Below are 24,867 nucleotides of genomic sequence, written 5' to 3'. Positions count from 1 at the left end.
CAAACTTGTAATCCAGATTACACATTTTCACCTAATGACATAAGATTTGTAATACTGATTTTAAATTTGCTTTTATAATTAAATGGTTCATTATAATTACTGGTTCCAGTCACTTTTAAAAGTTGCTACAACTTTTCCTGGCTCCTTGCCAGCAAACGGCATTGAGGCAGGGGTGTCTGTTAAATGGCTAAAATCCTGTACACGGCTCTCACAACTTCCAACCTCCCCACTCCTCCTCCCTCCCTCCTGCAATGGTGAGCGGACAGAGATTTGCTTGCAGCACAGGGTCAGTTCAGGGCTGCATGAAAGAGGAAAGATAAAGTAACTCTGACACCTTCATGACTCAATGCAGTTTGCTGGCAGGGAAACTCTCAATAGTGAGTTGAACCAGTAATGTTAACCCCTTACCGACATTTGACGTAATAGTACTGCATCGCGGGAGGTGCGTTTCCCGCAATTTGCAGTACTATTACGTCAAACTTCTGGCACCGGCTTCTAAACGCTCTAACACCCGTGATCGGAGATTTCTCAGATCGCGGGTGTTAACCCCTGACACTGACCGCGGCCTGCAAGGGGCATACGACAAGAATCGAACCCCCCACGGCATTTACGTTGATCCGATTGCAGTCCCGGGACTGCCAGTGCCCGGGGCTGCGCGATCCTCTTCCTGGAACCAGGTCCTGCTTTCTGGCAGGACCCGGCTATAACACACTGAGCACGCGCAGTATTACACATTACATTACACAGTGTAATACATCTGAATTACACTGTGTAAGGTGAAGAAGAGCTTGAACAAGCGATCAGTGGATCGCTTGTTCAAGCTAACCTGTAAAAGTAATTAATAACAGTTAAAAACATTGAATAAAAACATTTTTTAATAAAAATTATTAATTTAATAAAGTTGAAGTCCCCTAAACACAAACATTCCCTATACACATGTAATAAAGTAAAAAAAAACACAAAAATCGCCAAAAACCCCCCACATATTTGGTATCGCAGCATAAGTAACAATCTGTACAATAACTCAGAAACATTATTGGGCCGACTCGGTGAACGCCGTAAAAACAAAACACGAAAAACTCGCCATTTTTTATCAAGTCTCTTCACAAAAATGTTCCAAAAAGTGATCAAAAAAAGTTATGTGCGCCAAAATGGTACCACTTGAAAGGACAACTCAACATGCAAAAAATAAGCCCTAAACTAGTTCTGTAAACCAAAAAATATTAAAGTTTTCCTCTATATTAGTTTTTTTCCAGTAAAATTGTAAAAATAAATGAAAAACTATATAAATGTGGTATCACCGTAATCGTAGTGATCTGTAGAATAAAGATAATATAGTATTTTTAGTGTACGATGTACGATCCCCAAAAAATACAAAAAGAAAGGAAACCCAAATTGACAATTTTCTTTCCTCCATACATTCAAGAGTTAATAAAATCTCATCAATAAAATAATATTTGTAAAGTGCATCTAATGTCGCAAAAAATAAACCCTTATATGTCCAAATTGCCAAAAAAGTAAAGTTGTATAGCCAATAAAAAGTGACAATCCATAATCTGCTCTCAATGGTGCAGCTTCCTTTCAATGTCCTGGCGTGTGCCAATACAGCATGTTACCACCACATATGGGGTATTGTTATACATGGGAGGGATTGGGTATCAAATTTTGTGGAGCGTTTTGGTATTTTATCCACTGAGAATTTGTACATTTTTTGAAAAACACATTAATTTAGCGCAAAAAAAATTTACTTTCAAAATTGCATCCCATTTTGTTTTAACCCCTGTAAAACAATTAAAGGGTTAACAAACTTCATAAAAGTTGTTTTACGTACGTTGAGGGGTATCGTTTCTATAACGGGGTAATTTATGGGGTTTTACTTTTATTTAGGCCTCTCAAAGTGACTTGAGTTAGTTATTACGTTTTTTTGCGGTTATGACTATGTGTGGAAAAAGTAGAACATTTTGAAGTTCGAAAATCGAGAATTTTTCCAAATTTTCACCAAATATCTAATTTTTTCATAAATAAATGTGAAACATACCACGAAAATTTTTCAACTAACATGAAGTACAATGTGTTACGAGAAAACAATTTTAAAATCACTCGGATATGTTAAAGTTTTTCATAGTGACACAGGGCAGATTTTAAAAAATCGGCCGTGTCAGGAAGGTGAAAAGTAGCTTCGGTGTTAAGGGGTTAATTATAAAAGCAGATTGGAAATTAGCATTAAATAGGCCATGCGAAACTGTCATTAGGAGAAAATGTGAATACCTGATGACAGTTTCACTTTGATGGGGTTAATCGAGTTTAAGATATAATTTAGGGCCGAGCTCGGGCGGGCGATTTAAAAAAAATAAATGTATACTTACCTGTATTGCACCATGGTCCGTGTGATCTTATTTGCTTGGCCAGCCGGAAGCTCCCATCTGACACCATATCCGTGTGCCCTACAAAGCTGAGAGATAGGGAAGGATGGGAGTGGCTGGCCAGAAGCTTCTATGCAAACGAAGGCATGGATCAAACGGACTGCTGCCTGGGACAGCAGCACCAGAGGTGGTAAGTACCTTTTTTTGAATAGCCCTTGAGTTATTTATTAAACTGGGATAACCCCTTTAAAAGTACTTGGACTTTAGTCGTACTCCCTCCTAACGTGCACACCACTGTAATATTTAACCTTAATTTTTGGGCAGATTCAAAATTTTATTCTCTATTTATTTTTTGTCTTTTTACCATTTTCTTTCACCAATTAGGGTGTTTTTGCTAAAAGAGTATGAAGTATGAGTATATTTTGTAACCCCTTCCCACCAAGGCCCTTTTTCATTTTTCCATTTCCATTTTTTACTTCCCACCTTAAAAAATTCTTCTTCTATAACTTTTTTTTATTTTTCTATGTAAAGATCTGTGTGAGGCCGTGTTTTCTCCACAACAAATTGTACTTCATAGGGATGGTGTGTAATATTCCATGCCGTGTACTGGGACAAGGGAAATAACTCATAGTATTATACGGTTGAAAAAAGACACATGTCCATTAATTTCAACCAAGGAAGGGAAGGGATTGGATGAGGACTCTTCCTCATCCAATCCCTTCCCTTCCTTGGTTGAAATTTATGGGAAACAATTCTATATAACATAACAATCAATGTTATTTAGGTGTAAAAAGGCATCTAGACCCTTCTTGTAGCTCTCTGCTGCTCCTTCTATGACCAGCGCCTGAGGCAGGCTATTCTACAGATTGACAGTTCTCATAGTAAAAAAGTCCTGTAGCCTCCAGTGATTAAACCTTGATTTCTCCAAATGGAGACAGTGCCCCCTTGTCTTTTGATTTAATTTAACCTGGAACAACTTACCACCATATTTTCTGCATGGACCATTCATATATTTATATAAATTAATCATGTCCCCTTGTAGTCGTTTTTTTTTCCAGACTAAATAAATCTAGTTGTGTTAATCTTTCCTCATAACTGAGACCCTCCATACCACTTATCATTTCGGTGGCTCTTTGTTGTTTCCTATCCAGCTCCAGGGCATCCTTTATATGGACTGGTTCCCAGAACTGGATGGCATTTTCCAGGTGAGGGCAAACCAATGCCTTGTACAGTGGTAATATTACATCCCTATATCAAGAGTCCATACCACTTTTGATACATGACAAGATCTTGCTGGATTTAGAGGCAACTAATTCACATTGCATGCTGTTATTTAATATATGATCTACTAGTACCCCCAGGTCCTTCTCAACAAGGGGCTCTCCCAGATTTACCAGCCCAAGGACATATGTTTCCTCTGGATTATTAACCCCCACGTGCATAACCTTCCATTTAACAACATTCTACCTCATTTGCCAAGTGGATGACCAAACTCTCTGTTTGTCCAAGTCACCCTGCAGCCTATGAACATCCTCCATAGACTGTATTACACTACACAGCTTGGTGTCATCTGCAAAAATAGACACAGCGCTATTAATTCCTACCTCTATATCATTAATAAATATATTATATAGTAGTGGGCCAAGCACAGAACCCTGGGGTACACCATTTATTACTGGTGACCATTCTGAGTGGGAATCATTGACCACAACTCTCTGGATACGATCCTTCAGCCAGTTTCCAATCCAACTGCAAATGATTCCTGCCAAACCTATAGACCTTATTTCACCCATCAGGCTACTATGTGGGACAGTGTCAAATGCCTTGCAAAGTCCAAATGCAGTGAAAATGGGTGCCGTATTATTGTGGGCTTTCAATTTACGGCCTTCACTGTGCACCCCAAATTACATGTCTACTTCATTCTTTGGGTCGGTGCGATCATGGGGATACTAAATTTGTATACGTTTATAATGTTTTCAGACGTTTACAAAAATTAAAACCTCCTGTACAAAAAATTAAATTCTTCATTTCACCATCTTCTGGCGCTAATAACTTTTTCATACTTTGGTGTACGCAGCTGTGTCATTTTGTATGACTTTTGATGATGTTTTCAATGTTTTCATTCTTAGCACTGTATAGATTTTTGGTTTTTTATTGAATTTTTAATATTTAGCAAAATGGCAAAAAAAGTGGTGTTTTCAACTTTGGGTGCTATTTTCTATTAAGGCGTTAAACACCAGGAATAACCATTATTATCCCCTTAATGACTGCCGTATCGGGATTCTACGGCGGTCATTAAGGGTACTGCTTCTGATGCAACGCCTTTCGGCGGCGTGTCAGAAGATGATTTCGGGACACCGAGTCTCACTGGTGCCGGTGTCGGGCTGTGATGTCAGAGCCCAGACCCGGCACTAACACCCGGGATCGGAAAAACTCTGATCCCAGGTGTTTAACCCCTTACACGCCGCAGTCAAGCATGACTGCAATGTGCAAGTGTGTCCCCCGTTGAACGGATCCCCCGGTGAACTTACCGGGGGATCCGATCCCTCCTGCCGCTGCCGCGGGGTCCGACGAGTGCCCAGAGGCTTCTGGATCCTCTTCTTGCCGGGTTCTACCTTCCTGCTCTGATTGCTCAGTTACTTACACTATAGGTGTAAGATGAACGCTTGTTCAAGCCCAAATATGGAATGGGTAATTTTTTTTTTTTTTAAAGTAAAAATCATTTTATAATAACAATTAAATAAATAAAATAAAAGTCCCATAATCTCCCCAGTTGCACATAAAATGCAAATAAAGTATATAAAACACAAAAACACCAAAAAACTACATATCACCGCATCCGTATTAATTTGTACAATAAATCTAAATAAATACTGAACCCGCTCGGTGAACGACTTAAAAAAAAAACACAAAAAACTTCCCGAAATATACAATTTTTCATCAAACATCATCACAAAAAATATTTTAAAAAGTGATCAAAAAAATTTATGTGCTTTAATATGATACGACTGAAAAGAACAACTCTTTTCGCAAAAAATAAGCCCTCAACCAGATCTCACAACAGAAAAATACAGAAGTTATGGCCCTGAAAAGTTGTCGATAGTAAAAATAATGCGATTTTCTAAAACAGGGGTAGGGAACCTATGGCTCGGGAGCCATATGTGGCTCTTTTGATGGCTGCATCTGGCTCTCAGACAAATCATTGATTAATACCAATCGGCAGTGTGTACATCTAAGACACACAAGTTGCTTTTTTTTGCCGTCACTACCTATCTACTTGGGGCATGTTTTGGCGCTACCTATCTACTGGGGAAATATGTGCTGGCACTACCTATCTACTGGGGAACATGTGCTGTGGCTACCTATCTACTGGGGAAATATGTGCTGGCACTACCTACCTACTGGGAGGCATTTGCTGTGACTACCTATCTACTGGGACCTGGGGGCATGTGATGGGGCTACCTGTCTGCTGGGAGGTATTTGCTGTGGCTACCTATCTACTGGGGGCATGTGCTATGACTACCTATCTACTGGGGGCATGTGCTTTGGCTACCTTTCTATTGGGGAGCATGTGCTGTGACTAACTATCTTCTGGGGGGTCATGTGTTATGGCTACCTATGTGCTGAGGGCATGTGCTTGGGCTACCTTTCTACAGGGGGCATGTGCTGGGGCTAACTATCTACTGGGGGAATGTGCTATGACTACCTATCTAATGGGGGCATGCGCTGTGGCTACCTATCTGCTGGAGGGGGCATGTGCTGTGGCTACCTATTTACTAGCAGGCATGCGATGGTGCTACCCATCTACTGGGGGGCATGTGCCGTGATTACCAATATACTGGGAGGCATGTGCTGTGGCTACCTATCTACTTGGGGGCATATGCTGGGGCTAGCTGTCTATTTGGGTGGATGTGCTGGGGCTACATATGTACTGGGGGGCATGTACTGGGGCTACCAATCTACGGGGGGGCAAGTGCTGTGGCTACCTATCTACTGGGGGCCATGTGCTGTGGCTACCTATCTTCTGGGGGACAAGTGCCGTGGCTACCTATCTACTGGGGGGCAAGTGCATATTGTATGGCTCCCCACAGAATTACATTTTTAAATATGTGGTGTTCATGGCTCACTCAGCCAAAAAGGTTCCTGACCCCTGTTCTAAAATATTGGTTTTGCTCAGTAAAATTGAGCAAAGATAAGAAAAACTATATAAATGAGGTATCACCATAAACATAGTGAACCAGAGAATAAAGATATACCGGTAATATTATTTTTACATTATGATCAGCAGGGGGGAAAAAAGAGCTAAAAATCCAAAATAAAAATGTATGATTTTGTTTGTGTCCCCCTTTAAATAGTTAATAAAATCTCATGAATAAGCTGTAGACCCCCCCCAAATGAATTATTTTTACAAGTGTTTCTCACCCCGCAAATAATAAGCCCTCATATGTCCACATTACCAAAAAAAAATAATAATTTTATAGCCTGTACATTGGGACAATACAAATCTGCTGTGAATGGTGCTGCTTTGATCCTATGCCCGGCCTTGCGCCAGTATAGAGGTTTACCACCACATATGGGGTATCAGTACACTCGGGAGAAATTGGGCATCAAACTTTGCAGAGCATTTCATCATTTTATTTACTATAAAACTGTCAGTTTTGGCCTAAATTAATGTATTTTCCCCAAAAATTCTAAAGTTTCTAAATCGCAGGTTCATATTGTTTAAACCCATATGAAACACTTAAATGGTTAATAGACTTAATAGAAGTTGTTTTACATACGTTGAGGGGTGAACTTTCTATAGTGGGGTAATTTATGGGATTTTACTATTATTTAGGCCTTTCAAAGTTACTTGGAAGCTGAGTTGTCTCTCAAAATGTGAGTTTTGGCAATTTTCATGAAAATGAGAAAAATTGCACCTAAAGTTCTCCACCTCATAACATCCTAGAAAAAGGTGAGGACGCATAAAATATCATCTCAACATAAAGCTGTTATTCCGGAAATGTTAATTATCAAGCTTTTTGGGTAGTTTTATTTCCTCACTGGAAAGCAGAACATTTCAAACTTCGAAAATGAAGAAATTTTACACACTTTTGCCAATTTTTTTTTTTTTTTCAGAACGAAACGCAAAACTTATCACTTAAATTTTACAACTAACATGAAGTAGAATGTGTCACGGGAAAACAATCTCAAAATCACCTGGATATGTTAAAGTGTTCCGAAGTTCTAACCAATTATCGTGATACATGTCAAAATAGAGTCTGGTCATTGAGCTGAAATTTAGTGTCGGTGATAAGGGGTTGAATTTTGATAGATTGGACATTTTGGGATGCAGCAATACCTGACATGTTTATCATTTTTACTGTTTATTTATACTTATATCCAGGGCCGGATTAAGGTTGGTGGGGGCCCCCAATAAATGTAGTTCAGACAGGTAACAGAAATCGCTATATACTGTTCCCCAGCAATAACTTTATACAGCATCCCCAGTAATCACTATGTACAGTGCCAAGTATTCACTATATACAGCCCCCAGACATTACTATACAGGCGGTCCCCTACTTAAGAACACTCGACTTACATACGACCCCTAGTTACAAACGGACCTCTGGATATTGGTAATTTATTGTACTTTAGTCCTAGGCTACAATGATCAGTTGTAACAGTTATCACAGGTGTCTGTAATGAAGCTTTAGTGTTAATATTGATTCTTATGACAACCCAATATTTTTAAAATCCAATTGTCACAGAGACCAAAAAAGTTCTGGCTGGGATTACAATGATAAAATATACAGTTCCGACTTGCATACAAATTCAACTTAAGAACAAACCAACAGACCCTATCTTGTATGTAACCCGGGGACTGCCTGTATATAGTTGCCCCAGCAACTACTATATACAGCTCCCCAAGCAATCACTTAATACAGTCCCCTATAATAACTATATACAATCCCCCTATTATAACAAGTATAACAGGTATACCAAATATATATAGGTTTTAAAGTGTTTTAATACATTTTAAAATATTCATCTTCTGGTGCTAATAACATTTTCATACTTTGGTGTAGAGAGTTGTGTGAGGTTTCATTATTTTACGGGATGAGCTGATGTTTTCCTTGCTAACATTTTGTGGACCATACAAATGATCACTGTTTTGATCACTTTTTATTATTTTTTTTATTTGTTTCAAAATAGCAAAAAAGTTTTGGACATTTGGGCAATATTTTCCATTATGGGGTTCAAAGCCATGGACAATTGTTACTAAATTTTGATTGGACATCTTGACAAGTGTTTATGATTTTTACTGTTAAGGGAAAGAGGGGTGAGTTTTTATTTTTTTATTTTTCACTTAAAAGAAAATTTACTAATTTTTCATACCTCCTAGGGTACTTTAACCCAGGGCTGTCTGACAGATCCTACCACAGTGATGGCGAACCTTTCAGAACTCGAGTGCCCAAACTGCAAGCCTACACCCACTTATCTATCCCAAAGTGCCAGCATGGTAATTTAGACCAGTAATACCCACAATAACACTATTTAAACGCCAAATAATACTGCCACATGATGAGCATCACTATTACAACAACATAAATGGCATCATGCTTAATATTACCACCATACAGTAATTGCTTTTAATGCCAGTGATGAACATTGGCGCCATATAGTGATAATTATCACCGCCATACAGTGAAGATATGGCATCATGTAAGAGGACACCAATGCTACTGCTACACCAGTTTTAGCGTCCCCTTTCTTGCTTCCTCTTAGGATTAGTCCTCTTCTTTAGTCCATGTTCACACACTGTGATTGACTGAGGGTGCGATCAGATGCACCACTTTCATTCTGTTTAGAAAGAGCATTAACAGTGAATGGGGGGGGGGGGGCGAGCCATGGCCCGATCATATATGCATTGCTATGGAAGTGCATTAGATTGTCAGCTAGCACCCAGTGTCTTGCTTTCAACAAGACATAGAAACACATATATAAATCGAGCCATGGTTAGCCCCCATGCACTTTAATTCTGTTTCTAAACTTAATCAGAGCGGTACATCTGACTGCACCATCGCATCCATGAACTCGCACCACATGTTTTCCATTATTTACAATCCAAACATGTGGGGATCTATCTCAATCACAAGAATTTAGGCTTAAACCCCCTTCCACGCTTGTGAGTGTGATGCGCTGAACTCGCAGCATGTGCTGCCTGGATCTCCCGGCCTGAACGCTGCAAACTGGTACTGAATTCAGCATGTCAGTGCAGCTCTGGCTTGCAGCATTCAGCCCGGGCAATCCAGCGCATGCAAGTTCAGCGCATCACACTCGCAAGTGTGAAAGGGGCCTTAATCTATCAAAATTTAGAAGGTGAAAGCAGCGCTGCGGGAGAGGGAAACAGGGGCAGGGACTGAAAGTGCCAGGAAAAGTGAGTAAATGAGGTCCAAGTCGCATCTGGTACAATAAATACAAACTATCAGGCACTGAGGGGATGGGGAAACCTATTTAGCAAGATCTCCTCACTGGGGCAAACTGGGTGTTGTGAGGTGGAGGGCACAAAACACTGAAGTCAATTATTTAACACTTTACCTGCTGCCTGCTTACACAGACAGCAGACAATGCAGTACCTGGCTTCCCCTGCGTGTAGTGAGGGACTGCATTCCCTTATCTTCCTTATCAGTGATCTTGCTGCTGTGAACTCCTGGCTGCCGGCTGCCGGCTTCTGGCTTCCCGGGCTCAGGTTCAGTGAGGAGGAGGGGGAGGGAGCAAAGAGAGAGGCAGTGACACGCTGCTGCTGCTGCTGCTTCACAAGTTATGGCAGGACAGGTCAGCTGCTGCCTGCACTGTGAAGCCGACAGTCCGTCCGAGGGCTGAGGTGTATGTAGCAGAGCAGAGAGTGTGTTACCCTCTGCTCTGCCTCTCCGATGCTTATTGAATCACTGGAGCTCCGGCACGTAGCAGCAGCTTGTAGCCTGGCCGGAGCTCCATTAATAAAACAGACATGGTGGAGGCAATGGTGCGCGTGCCAGCAGAGAGGGCTCTGCGTGCCCTGTCTGGCACGCGTGCCATAGGTTCGCCACCACTGTCCTACCATATACTGCTAAACTACAGTATGGCAGTATATGTGGATTTTGTACATCATCTGTTACAATGTGCCACTAGCACATTGTAACAGATCTTCTGTAAAGACTGCCATGGCGACTGTTATGTCTACCCCAACAAAGATGATGTCACACCACATGTTGGCGGCTTCTGGCTGCCTACAGCGGCTTTGCCAGCAGCAATCGAAAGGTTAACATTCGTGATCAGTGCTAGCACCAATCACTGGTGTTACCAGTGGGAGTTTGCTGTAATATGCAACAACCACCAAGCTTGTATGGAGTGGACTCAGCCCGTAAGCCCTCTCCATACACCTGTAGCCAACGTGTGTCCATTCTAAAATGCTTGTGTTTTAGAAAATAATGCAACTTAATTTTCTCTTAGTAAATAAATAAATATATATATTTAATATTCCCTTTAAATGACCCCCTACACTGCACTAAAATTAATTTGGGACAAACTCAACCTGATGGACTACATATAAAGTATCAAGTATTTCTAAAACTGACATTTCAAAACATTTTTCAAACAATGGTAAATTTTTTTATAGGTAATATTGTCCTTGGTTTACTAGGCTACAGTAATGATGTGTTGTGCTTTACATGTAATATCCCCAAATAATCAGTGTGTTCACATGTTCAGGTCTGACACATTATTGCTTTAGCCAAAAAAACATTTAAAAAAAACCCACAGGACCATTAGCTATGGAGATGCCTGAGATTTCTAATAGTTTATACCTTTACTTTTATCACCAATAGTACCTTTACATCAAACTGACAAAGTATTAACAATGCAACAAAGATGACATTAATATCAAAAGCTATATTAAAGATTTATAGACACAAACTGTAAAAGAGAATGGGAGGAATAGTTCAGGTAACATTAAATTCTTAATCTGTTATCCTGTTTTGAAAGATGCGAAGATTCAATTGTAAATGTTTGTATGATAATACGTTTAGTCTGTGGCATGTTTCCACTGATAATATAACTTTTTAAGGTATGCTGACATATTTTATTTTTATGTCCTGTAACTATCCAGATGTTTTGTAGCTTTTTCCAGCTTCCATTAAATGAAGTGCCTCAAGCAGGAGGCATTATCTTTTCAAATAAAACATAAGAAACCATGACTTTTAAAGCTAATGTCATATTTATTGAATGTTTTCTTTATAAACATAATATATCTTGTTTAATTTAAATTCATACAAATAGGGATGATGTAGCATTTTAAGAATAAGGTTAGTACTCAACCATTTGGTGACCTTAGCAGATGTGATCTAAAATTAATTTTAATATGTAGTGACCGAAGAATGCCTGCAGAACTAAACAGAGCAGCAACTACCAGACAAAGCAATTAAAGATTTTAAGGCTTTATTTATTACTGGTTCTCAACATATTCAATTGACATTATGTTTAAAAGCCAGATTTAAATTGGAAAGTTAAATGTTATACTTTAGGGGAATATAATAGACCTGTAGTGAGGTGTGAGAGTCAAATAGACACAGGATTTGGCAGATAACCAGCCCACCTTTAAATCCAGACCAAAAAAACATGTGACAATATGCATATGTATATATAAGCATAGCACAAGGTTAAGAAAAAAAAATCAAAGGGGTATGTCATTCTCTCAATTTTACTGAATTTTTAACTACAAAACCACCATAACCATTAGGTCAACAGACACTCTTAAGAATTTGGAGACACTAGAGAAGTCAAATGTAAAAAGTCCTACTTCCATCTTTTATAGGACAAGTAAAACGGCTAATAAATATTGTGTGGCCATAGATATTTTGAGTAGACCTCAAATGCCTACAGATATAAGAATGATAGATTGCGTTAATGATAGTCTGAGAGTAAATGATGGTCCCTGGTTTAAGCTTAGCCAAAGAATGCCAATACATGCTTCATATAAAATAACAGATTATTCTTGGAGTCTGTCAGCTAAATAACAGAGAGGTTGGTGTTATAAATCTGATTCCTGATTATTCTGCTTATTGAATACTACAACTTCCAAGTAGCCTTTATATCCACAACTGGGGACAGCATAGTCACTATTATAAACCATGTCTGAAGTAGAGATTGGTCTTCCCATTACTCATTTGAAAGATATGCCTCTTGGCCACCTATATCTATATAGGAACACTTGGCTTCTCTCAGTATCCATACTGCAGATGTGTTTTAGGAAATTGTGTGAGGTGTTTTAGTCATACTTACATCTGCTTTAAAAATTCCACCTCAACAGATGAACAAATAACTTGTACTTTATATGTTTACTTAGGATGCTGAAATCACCAAGTGCAGGAGAAGTGAACTATGCAAATTAACATTTGCTGCCAATGGAAAAGCTTTATATGTAATGTTAATTCTATTCAGACTATTAAGCATTTGGCAAATATATGCCAAAATAATATAACACAAATATCTGAAAATAGTTATGACAGCTTCAAGTTGGTGGGAGTAATTACTAAGTCAAATATAGATAAAAAGTAAGTAATATAACTTACTAAAAATATTGCAAATACAATAAGACTTCCTGGAGATGGCCAATGTACTATGCAAAACAGTGGGGCACATTTACTTACCCGGTCCTGCACGTTCCCCAATCCGGAGTGTCCGACAAGAATGCAATGTGCTGCATGTGTTGCTCTCTACTCTGGTCCACGGGAGTTCACCATCTTCTTCCCGCTGCATGTAAGTGCACGGCTTGCAACACAATTTTAAAGTTAAATCCCGCGCTCTGTCCGAATTAGTCGAAAACATCAGAAAACCCGACTGAAATGCGGCCGCGGGACCCTTAGTAAATAAGCCCTAGTATCTTTACAAGAGCTAGTCTCAATAAAGTAGTGGCTTTTGTTTTACTATATTAGTTTTTTTGTTCTGCATAATAAATCATCTCAGACTTACAAATGTACATGGACACAAGCTATGTGACCGGGGGGTTATGAACAGAAGTAGACACTACTACACTACATTCTGTATTTTAAAATGGCCAGCATTTTTAAGCACTTTATACCCACACCCTAGGGAGGTAACCACATATGAGGGAGCACTCACTTCTGCTTTATGATGCATTTTTGAAAGCATTTGCATATTTACCATGCGTTTGGCTGGTTTGAAAGTGTTTCTCTTCACTGTTGGAAGTGTAAGCAGATATGTTAACATTTTCACAGCTGCTTTCACTTCCAGCAATGAAGAAAAATGCTTTCTAACTAGCCAAAAAATAGCATCGCAAACGGCATGTGTGACCACACCATTAGAAGTTACCAATAAATTTCAATAAATCATGAATGCAAATATGTACAAATTAAAAAAGAAGGAGCCCAAACTTTCAATGCCAAGCAGATTTATGTGCAACATTTAAACATTAAAAACATGTTAACAATACTCTGTACAATACCCTTGTGGGGCAAGTAGCTGTGCAGCTGTATTTCAATAACGGACGCAATCATTTCTCTGCACCTGCCATGGACCTGGTGAAGATTTATAAAGTTGCAAAACATAGAGAAAAGAAACGATAGTCAAGGAAAATGTTGCATGGAGCATCTGGAAATCAAGATACCTAACGCAAACTGAACAAAGTGCAGAGCAATTTGTACTTGAGAAAAGACAACAAAAAGTCAAAGAAAAGTCACAAAAATAAGAAAAGAAATGCAGAAATAAAGATACATGCCCCCCTTGACTGTAAGGTATAAATTATAATTATTAAATCAGTCATTTCAGCAATACATTAATTGACAACAAGTACACTAAGATGGGCACCCTTTGTAGCATGATTTTGCTACCTGATTGCATATAATCCTGCTATGTACTGTTATACATTCCTCTGTTCATCCCACATTTATGGATTTTGTTTATTGTACATACCCTCACATGCGTATTAACCCCTTAAGGACCCTGCTCATTTTAACTTGAGGTTGATGTAAAAAAAAATGCATTTATTTATTGAAAAATTTTAATTTTGGTGAACATTTGGAAAAATTATCGATTTTCTGATTTGTAAATGTTATGTTCATCATACAATTAGTCCAACCCCTCAAATAGGTTGCTAACAAGCAATTAATTATTTCAGAGGCCTATTCATATATATAGGGGTTTTAAAAATTCTAAAAGTTTAACTATTTGAAAACTTCCCACAAAGTACCACATTATTAAATTGCCCTTAAACTATTCAAAACAGCTTTTGTTAAACTTGTTAACCGTTTAAGCATCGAACATGAAATAAAACAAAATGGAGGTTCTATACGGAATAAAATATAGGGCAATTAAGGGTCTTTTATTATATTTTTAATTTCTTTTATTTGTAAAAGTTTTTATCACTTTTTCTTTACATTTTCTTACTGTCCCATTCTGGGACTTAAATAAGCGATCATCTGGTCGCTTGTTCAAACTAATACAGTGCAATACCGATGTGTGGTGGTGCATTTGAGCACTCAGCCTATTCAGATGCATAGGCTTCCATGAACAGTGACAGATAGCTTGTAAGTGCCTTGTATGCTGGATTTTGATAAATGTGTGGTACACAGGACAACGCCAGTCAGTTTCTTTCACTAATTTGTATAGCGAGAGCAGTAAGACTCTGCAAAGTTACTGTATAGAAATTTCACATGTGCTGAAGGAGCCAGTCAGAGTATATCTACAAACACAATAAAATCTATACACCGAATGCAGAGAAATTAATAAAAATAACTGAAAATATGCATTTAAGCCATGAGGTCCAGAGCACACTCCCTCCTAAAGTTTCAACATCCAACTACTACTTTCCTCGATTGACAGCACTCTACCCCCATTCCTTTATAAACTAGAGAGGTTGAATTTTGCAGACACATCCTTGGTGCAAGAAAATGCTAATAATAATTCCTTGTTTTGTATAGCGCCTACAGATTATACAGCGCTGCACAGAGCTTGCCAAATCGGTTCCTGTCTCCATTGGGCTCACAATCTAATCAACCTACTGGTATGTTTTTGGAGTGTGGGAGGGCCCGGAGGAAACCCACACAACCACGGAGAGAACATACAAACTCTTTGTAGATGTTGACCTGGGTGGGACTTGAACCCAGGACGCCGGAGCCGCAAGGCTACCCACTGAGCCACCATTCTGCTCCATCTATGCATATGGATTTTTAAAGATAGCAATGAAGATTTCTAATTTTCATATAGTCCCCAGATTTTCTAAATAAAGTCATGATTGTGGTTTCTAAAAGGGGAAATTTGAAGTTAAGAGTATTCATAGTTACATATGTGTGGTATTATTCACTGTGATTTATTAAAATTAAATAAAAGTCATTAAACCTATTTTAAAGCCTTCTTGCAAGAGCATAACTGATGCTTAAGGTCCCAGGCTAATTCATGCCATTTTACTCAAAGCCAAAAAATAAAGTCTTGTATGTTTCAGGCAGACGAAGAAAGCATTTGTCTTCACACAGGATGTAATAATACTGTTAACAGAGATTAGAAAGAAATCCAGTTTTGTTATATACATGTCATTACAGGCATCATATTTAGAGCCTGCCTCATTGACTTGTAAAAAAAGCATACAATGTCAAACATGAGCAGGAAGTAAAACTATTACAATCGATAATAGCAATTGACATATCATCTTTGTACAGGGCTCAGTGCTGATTTAATTTCACCCAATAGCAACAATGTATCTGCAGTGAATTCTAAAGATACGTAAAGCCTTCAATAAACCTGTAATCACATTCTATTGTAATACTGCTCTAAGCCCCATTTCTAACGAAAAGTAGTCCCAGTCTCCCTTCTTCTATTTTGATTACAGGATAATCATTGCCACATGTTTTGTTGCTGTTCCTGCCCTGACGTTTTGTAAACCACCTAAATACTGTTATCTTATTTCCTCAGAGAAACATACTGCTACCTTATAAATATAGCTTTGTAACTTTATTAAATGCTATCCTATTCAATAAAGGTAGATTTAAGTAATTCACTCTAACATGGCTAACATTTGCATGTTTATATGAGTTTGTAGTTATGGCAGCCATGTCTGGGGACGATATAGAAAATACATTAGGTTGAGGAAAGTCCATACAAGGAATTGGAGAAGATGGAACTTAAAGGGAACCTGTCACCAGGAGACCCATTTTTAGCACTCCCCCAGTCCCCACAGAGCATAGTACATACACTGCCAAAGTGTTTTTGTATAAAAAATTGGTTTTACAGAAAAAAAAGATATGTTATATTGTACCTTTCATTAGCATCTGCTGTGTGACTAGGCAGTTGCCTAATGGGAGGGGCTGGAAAGGAGCAGTTTCCCCCCACCCTTGGGAAACATGTGACCTTTTCAAATATTTGAATAACTCCCCACACTTGGAATTGGCTGTAGAGGAGCAGGGGGCGTCGCTAAGCCCAGTGATGGCTGTTTTCATATATTTGAAAAGGGCAGATGGAGTAGCTGCTCCCCAAAGGTGGGGGGAACTGTTCCTTTCCAGCCCCTCCCAGGGGACAACTGCCTAGTCACACAGCAGATGCTAATGAAAGGTACAATATAACATATCTTTTTTTCTGTAAAACCAATTTTTTATACAAAAACACTTTGGCAGCGTATGTACTATGCTCTGTGGGGACTGGGGGAGTGCTAAAAATGGGTCTCCTGGTGACAGGTTCCCTTTAAGCTGAATTTGTATTTAAAGGGAACCTGTCACCAGGAGACCCATTTTTAGCACTCCCCCAGTCCCCACAGAGCATAGTACATACACTGCCAAAGTGTTTTTGTATAAAAAATAGGTTTTACAGAAAAAAAGATATGTTATATTTTACCTTTCATTAGCATCTGCTGTGTGACTAGGCACTCGTCCACTGGGAGTGGCTGGAAAGGAATAGTTCCCCCCCCCCCCCTTGGGAAACATGTGTCGTTTTCAAATATATGAATAACTCCCCTCACTCGGGATTGGCTGTAGATGAGCAGGGGGCGTTGCTAAGAAAGTGATGGGTGTTTTCATATATTTGAAAAGGACACATGGAGGAGTGGTTTACCAAGGGTGGGGGGGGGGGCTGCTCCTTTCCAGCCATTCCCAGTGGACGAGTGCATAGTCGCACAGAGAGGTACAATATAACATATCTTTTTTTCTGTAAAGCCTATTTTTTTTATACAAAAATACTTTGGCAGTGTATGTACTATGCTCTGTGGGGACTGGGGGAGTGCTAAAAATGGGTTGCTTGATGACAGGTTCCCTTTAAGTCGGAACTGGTATATTTTATAATTGTAACTAGAGACAATTTTTTAATAGACACCTTACAGTTGGTCATTGTCGCCAAGCACAGCATCCAGAGAGCTTCACCAGAGATCACAGTGGGTAGAGTGGTCGGTCTGTAACTAGGGGTCATCTGTACGTTGGGTGTCTTTAAAGAAAATCTACCATTTGATTTCATGCATTATGAAACAAACATACATTGAGAATGCTGTAGCTACACAGATGCAGAACCATATCTTGTTTAATCCCTGAGTTGATTGGTTTTGCTGAAAAAAAAATTCTAAAATTCAGGACCTTGGGAAAGCTGGATCCACATTGCACACAGGGTTTTCTGAACAGCCAAGACAGGACTAATCAACCTAATCTGGATCACTTATACACAGCAGCTGGAGGATGGAGCAGTAATTGCTTATTCTGCTTGGCAGGGAGAACAGTGATTATGTTATCCTCTGAGAAGAGAATAACTAATGTGAAAGGAAAAGCGTGGAGCCCAGGCACAGAAGAGACAGAGCGACACAATTTTATGATTGTTTTTTCAGCAAAGCCACTCAGTGCAGAGATTAAACAAAATATATTTCTGCATCAATGTAGCTACATCATTCTCAATGTATGTTTGGTTCATAATGCATCAAACCAAATGGTAGGTTTCCTTTAAGTCGAGGACTGCCTGTAGTTTTTTTAAAGTATAACTTTCACAATACAGGTATAATAATGTAATAACTGCTTGACCAAAGTCGCTAAGTATGCAGCACTACAGTAAACAATCATTACAGACACCTTAAAGTTGGTCATTGCAGCCTGGGACTAAAGTAAAGCATCCAGAGAGCTTCACCCTAGGTCACAGTGGTCAGAGAGGTCTGTCTCTAACTAGGGGCATCTGTACGTTGGGTGTCCATAAGTTGAGGACTGCCTTAAGTTTTTTATACCTTTCACAATACAGGTATAATAATGTAATAACTGCTTGTCGAAGGTCGCTACTTATGCACCAATACCAATTTTGTGTCTGTGTGGGGTTATTAAAAAAACAAAATAAAATTATATATAGGGAAATGGGTGATTTTTTTGATATGTTTTTTGTTGTTATTTATTTTTACCAAACAACTTTATTTAACTTTTTTTATTACTCTCCCACTAGGGACTTACACAGGGAATACCTTGATACCTCTTACAATACATTGCAGTACTTTTGTTCCCTCTGTCTCTCTCCTTAGCTGGAGGTGGCAGAGCTCCTCCATAGCAGCAGTAGCAGGAGCAGGGGCGCGCTTCTGGCTGCTCTGTGACTGCTAGGTTAGTGGCATCAGTACAGGGTCTGCTAAATGCTGTAGGTATAAAAGAGATTTTGTACATAGGGTGGGAGCAATGTATAAAGGGGAAGAGGGAGCCTCGGAGGGGGCGGGGTTAGTATAAATGGGACACTGTGTGGGTGGATTGGGGTGCTGTATAAAGGGGGAAAAGGAGCCCTGCAGAGGGAGGTTGAAATCGGACTCTGTATGGGGGTTGGGGGATGTAGAAAGAGGAACATGGAGACCTGACCAAGGGAGGGGGTTAGAGGGTGCTGAACTATATAACGAGGGGAAAGTGCCCTTGTATAAAATGGGGGTGGGGTTGTGAAGACCCTGCATAAAGGGGGGCAGGGATCACTGACTGTATAAAGGGGGGAGAAAAGGTGTACTACATAAAGGAAGGGAGGCTTTCTTGTATAAAATGAGGGGGCACTGTGTAAGAGTGGACTGATGTACAGTGGTGGGTGCTGTATAACGGGTTGATCTGTATAGAAGGGAGTATGGTATAGTAGGAGAGAGTTGGTGTATGTAAAAATATGATGCTTTAAATAAATTAACGAGGGAGGCACTGTAAAGCATGGCGGGTCTTTATAGTCATTGCTATGTAATCGGTCATAGGCTAAAGATTTTTGATTTTGAAACAGTATGCCTTCAGTATCAGCTTTTAAAAATATACTGGTGGTAGTAAAAGCATTTTATTTTCTTGGTGATGGGGGGCCAAGGCTGATACTTGCTATGGTTCCCCATGATTTAGATGTACACAATCCTGATTCCCAGGATCAGCAGAATGAGATAGATCATCCTAATGAGGGAAGTACCTGCTAATTAGGATGATCTTTCTTATCCTGCATTGTTAACCCATTTATGGCACTATTTATTATTTTCTGTAATATACTTGAAAATTCTAAAATGCAATGGAATTGAAAAAATATAAGAGGGTATGATATTTCTACAGGCTTTGTTTATTCCCAGCTTTCACTGTCAAAATGACATGACTCTTATTATTTACACCATAAACCAAATTATTCAGTTATTTATATAGTTTTTTTATAGTTTAAAACCTTACAAAAATAAATGAATGTCTATGGTAAGAATAATTACTGCTTTGTCATGCCTATGCTTTTGAAATATGACAGCTGAATAACAGAAACGCAAAAGCATATAATGGTGTTCTCCTGAAGAAGTTAAAAATGTAAAATAAATGATAAATGTATGTAATGTTCTTATGTTACCATATTGTGCATTCATTACATTTAGCAAGAAAACACAGCTTTACATAAAAATGGTTAGCAGAAGGAATTAAACTATTCAAAATTGTGCATCAAACAATCTCTGATCAGGGCCTGAAATCTTAATTGATGATCTCAATCTGTTATTATTTACTACAACCTCAGTAGCATGAGCAAATACCAGAAAATGGCCAGAAAATGATCAATTCCACAATAATTATATATTAACAGAAATGAAGTAACTTTTAGCCATACTAAAACCTGTAAATAATAAAAGAAATTACATGTTAAGGAATTTAGTAGAAAGGCTTTCAGCTAATAAATTCAAGGAAATTGACTTATCATTCCAACTGTGTGGCTAATATGTTTTAAGCATACAATAAGGTATACTGTGTTGCATTGTAGACATTGATGTTACTGGAATTTAATGAATGATGAATAACCCCATATTTGCCAGAGAGGTCATCAGAATAGCGCTGCAGAGTGTATTGCTGATTCCAAAGGCACTGAGGGGATTAGGAAACGCTTCCGGGTCAGGACTCTACAATTTATTACAAATGTCAACTTCAGTACTCGGCAGTCAAAAAGACAATTTTGAGCATATGTATTGAATTTACAACTATGCGTTTGTCTAAGATCAAACAGTGTTCTGTGCAGGTTTATATCCCTGTCTGCCTACGACACTTACTCCAGCATTCTTGGCAGTGATAAAAACCACCAAGGCTGCCAAACAGGGCACTGTAATGTCTGCCACACAAGTGGTGGAGGATCAGGTGGAGGATACTGTTAGTGATGCATCACCACTGAGAAGTACTGGGATGGAATAATCAGCAGTGAAATATCACAGCTGGTCATGATTTCTGCCTTTGCCAAACACCTGCAAACTCTAAAAGGATATCAAAACAAAACTCCACCCAATGGCAAAGAGCCATCCCTTAACAACCAGTCGTTGACTCTACATCACCATAAAAATTAATTTAACATTTCTACAGAAACAGTATTCTTCCTGTCCCAAAAGGCCCTTCCATTTCCTTTCACAGTTCTTTCGGCTAAGATAAATATGCCACAAAAAACAAACAGAAAATAAAGAACTTAAATATTTGATGACTGGAAAAAATATCTGTTGGTTACAACTGTTTATTTGTAGAAGCCTGTGAAGTTAGTAGGTTTTATTAACCTCCAAACTAATTCATGATGCTTATGTTCCTCCATCTTTAATAGGTATTCTGCCACATCTGGTTACACTGTATAGGACACACTTAGAGAATTTGAAGAACAAGTCAAACCCAAGGTCACCACAAGATGTTTGTTCCATTTACTCATGTGATCATATGACAAGAACCCGAATGGCAATAACTAGAGTCAGAAAATACTAATACTAATAAATCATCTCAATAGAGTTGAACTTTTACTTACAGCATAATATGTAACATAGCTCTATATAGATCATTTACATTTAGACCATTTGTCAGTCGTTGGGAAAATCTATCATGGGTCTCTATAGTCTATTATCAGCAAATGTTCCATGAATAAAATATGCATTAATGTATGGCATTATACCAACACAATTGAAAAAGCAAAGATATTTACAGTGAGATATGTATTTTGTGCATCTCTATCTGGATGGGTGGAACACTAGTCAGATAAAGGCTTACTTTTTGCATATTTTCTATATTCTGAATTAAGAAGTGGGCTATCCAGGCAGCCCCTTCTTGAGGATGTCTGCTCCAAACTAACATGAAGAACCCCTTTTGCTGGACATGGTCTATCCTGATATGGATTACATGGAAGGCCAATGGTTTAAATGGCTTGCATGTAACCCTATCATGAACATCTGTCTGACTAATTACTGAGCGTATATATTTTATGCATGTCTACCGAAAGACACCATACTAGTGAAGTTTGGAGGTGAGAACATGATGGTGTGGGCCTGTATTTCAGCATACACTGGTGGACTTCACTATTACATATACTGTAACTTCATTTCTGGACATCTATGGCTTGATTTGTTAGCATCTGGTGAGAATTTCATGTCAATAACACCTTTAGAAATAATGTCACCCACTCTACATATATACACACATGTGTATATACTGTACATATCAACAAATAAGTAAAGAATAAAATTGGATGCATACCGTACAAGGCCATGCAATAGGTCCTTCAATAATAATACAAACTAAAAAGCAGAACCCCAAAGTCACAAATGTGATACCTAAATGGTCGTCTTTATTCCATACAATTGTGCAACATTTTGGCAGTGTTCAGCTTTCCCAAACATAATTTTAGTGACAACAGGTATTTCTAAGAATCAGCAAGTCACATGTAGACCATCCCTTCATATATGTGAGAAGTCACAGCAATTTACATATAATAACAAAACAATGGTATAAAATTCCTAAAAAAATCTTTATCAGTGCATGATAGATATTTATAAATAATTGACGTGGCATATAAGACATAGATTTATAAATAATTGACGTGGCATATAAAATATGGCTTTATAAATAATTGATGTGGCGTAAAAAATATAGCTTAGTACATTAAAAACTATGAAAAACTATAAATGTAAACAGTGCCCTTTGCATAGAGTGCTTCAAACCACATATCGTGATGGTTAAAAACATACTATTAGGGTAGTTCATGATGCCCCTGATGCTTCTGCATTAGAAAACGGAAATGGTACTAGCCAGAGAGTATCTATAACTGCAGCAAACATTTGAAAATGCTTGTGTTAACGGTGACATGTCTGTAAACAAGTGGAAACTGGTCCCAGCGTTGGAAAAACATAAGATAACTATTACAAAGAAGAAAAGAAAGACCAGCAATAAATAAACTGTATAATTTGGGAAAATTAACGTGTTAATCCCATTTGCTGATATTGGCCAAAAGGATCCATGGCATGAGCCAGTAGGTAGAAACTTCAATGTGTATTGTAAAAGGGTCTGTTTAGGCTGTGGTTAAAGCCTAGTAAGGCCCATATAGAGTGGACAGTACAGATGGCCATCACCCTCATTTATGAGGAGACAGACCACTGTGAACACATGTCAACCCAGATGACAAATGTCAGCAAAGGAGGAACAATGAATCTGTGCCCTTGCCTAAACTAAAAATAGTTTTTTTCAGAATAGCAGACCTATATGCAGAAGTTTGTTTGGATTTCATGTAAATACAGAAATGCCATGGATCAAAAAGTAATTTTGCTTACAGGATGATTCTTGGCTTCTTATGTGCCTAAGTACTTGCAAACATGAACAAATAAAGTTTATGCCGGTGTGATACTGATGTATCTGTTGTATTGCTAAATGTAGCCCTACAATCCCTACAAAACAATAATTCATATATAATAAAATAAGTAATCTCAGACTGACCTGAGGTTCAGAAAATACTTGCTGGATACTGTTGATTGGCCCATATGGGATACCACTTCCTTCAAAGAGATCAAGCCATTCAGCGGTTGATTTTTCTGAGAACCTAGGAACAAACAAAAGATTGTGGTTAAAATTCTGTCTTTTAAAAAAAATCCAAAGGATGTAAAGCACTACCACACTGATTTATTCCCAGACAGCCAATATTGTAACACAAAATGTTCAGCGGAAATGCAAAAGCTTAAAGCCCTAGGCAAAGAACATGGTTAAAGAGCCTTGTAATTCCATCTGATTGTCTTAATATGAGATGCAAACCGAAATTATCAGCAATTTTATATATGGTCAGAGGATTTCCTCAAGGCCTTTTGCACTGTAATGATCATCACATTTGTAAGACAATAGCATTAACATTCTATGGGAAAAAAATGAAACACTCGATTTGATCTTAAAAATCTGATATGAAGCGGTCTTGACTTGTTCCTGCCTATCATATGTGAAACATATGTCGGAACTAACAGCCACAACTGTTAAATAGCTAAACGATGTTCACATTTATTAGCAACTTAATTTTGAAATATGGATTAGGGAGGTCACGGGGTCATGGACCCCAATGCACTTCACATATCCTGAATAGAGGCAAAATTCTTGTTTCGTAGTGTTCTGAAAATTCTGATCAGAGCACATTTATCTTAAGGTTGCTGTTTCAGTTAGCAATAAGATCCTTGCATACAAACTGTTAGCTGATGTGACCTTTTGATAAGTGAAGCAGGAAACAAAGTTGTATGATTAGGGTCTATGTACAGGGGTGCTGAGCCAAAACTTGTTATATAATCCTCTTACAATTACAAGCCGTTAAGTGTAAAAGAAAGGGTATATTCTGCTGAATATGATTCATATTTCTCAGACCATTTCTTATTGTAAATCACCATTTAATTCTTTTTGAGAAGAGTCATGGCATAAACACGATAACAGAAAATCATTGGATACCAAGTAATTAAAAGTATACTGTACAATTTTTTTTATAGTGCAGTTTTAAAAAAACAAAACAAATAAATAATGTGGTAGATTATCCATCAATAAGGTCACGTAAGGCATAATAATTGTGTAAGGCGATACACGGCATTACACACACTAAAAAGGTAGCAGTCTTGGCAATATGGTATGCATTAGTATTAACATTTAATATTACATAAATAAAGAAAACTCAAAATTAAGCTTTGAAGTATTCAAAGTATTTTTTATTAAAGAAACGTAAAATGTGATGCACTATACACTGCAGCTAAAGAAATCCCCACACAGAGAGTCAAAGAAGACAATGAGAAGAGAGA

At 38.3% G+C, this 24,867-nt stretch overlaps 1 protein-coding gene across 3 annotated transcripts in view; it reads right to left on the bottom strand.

Moving 5' to 3' along the window:
- SUGCT (succinyl-CoA:glutarate-CoA transferase) overlaps positions 1–24,867 on the bottom strand; it is a 570,063-nt gene that overhangs the window by 312,029 nt on the left and 233,167 nt on the right. For 2 of the 3 annotated variants that reach the window (XM_072153331.1, XM_072153330.1), the window contains one exon: positions 23,543–23,645. In XM_072153331.1, coding sequence (XP_072009432.1) covers positions 23,543–23,645 — 103 coding nt within the window. Of the gene's footprint in view, positions 1–22,677; positions 22,969–23,542; positions 23,646–24,867 lie in introns of those variants that run through there. The other variant, XM_072153333.1, reaches the window with a different exon arrangement.

The sequence above is a fragment of the Engystomops pustulosus genome, chromosome 5 (genome assembly GCF_040894005.1).
Source record: "Engystomops pustulosus chromosome 5, aEngPut4.maternal, whole genome shotgun sequence".
Lineage (NCBI taxonomy): Eukaryota > Metazoa > Chordata > Amphibia > Anura > Leptodactylidae > Engystomops > Engystomops pustulosus.
Note: the sequence above shows the minus strand (reverse complement) of the source record. Positions and strands in the feature narration are given on the sequence as shown.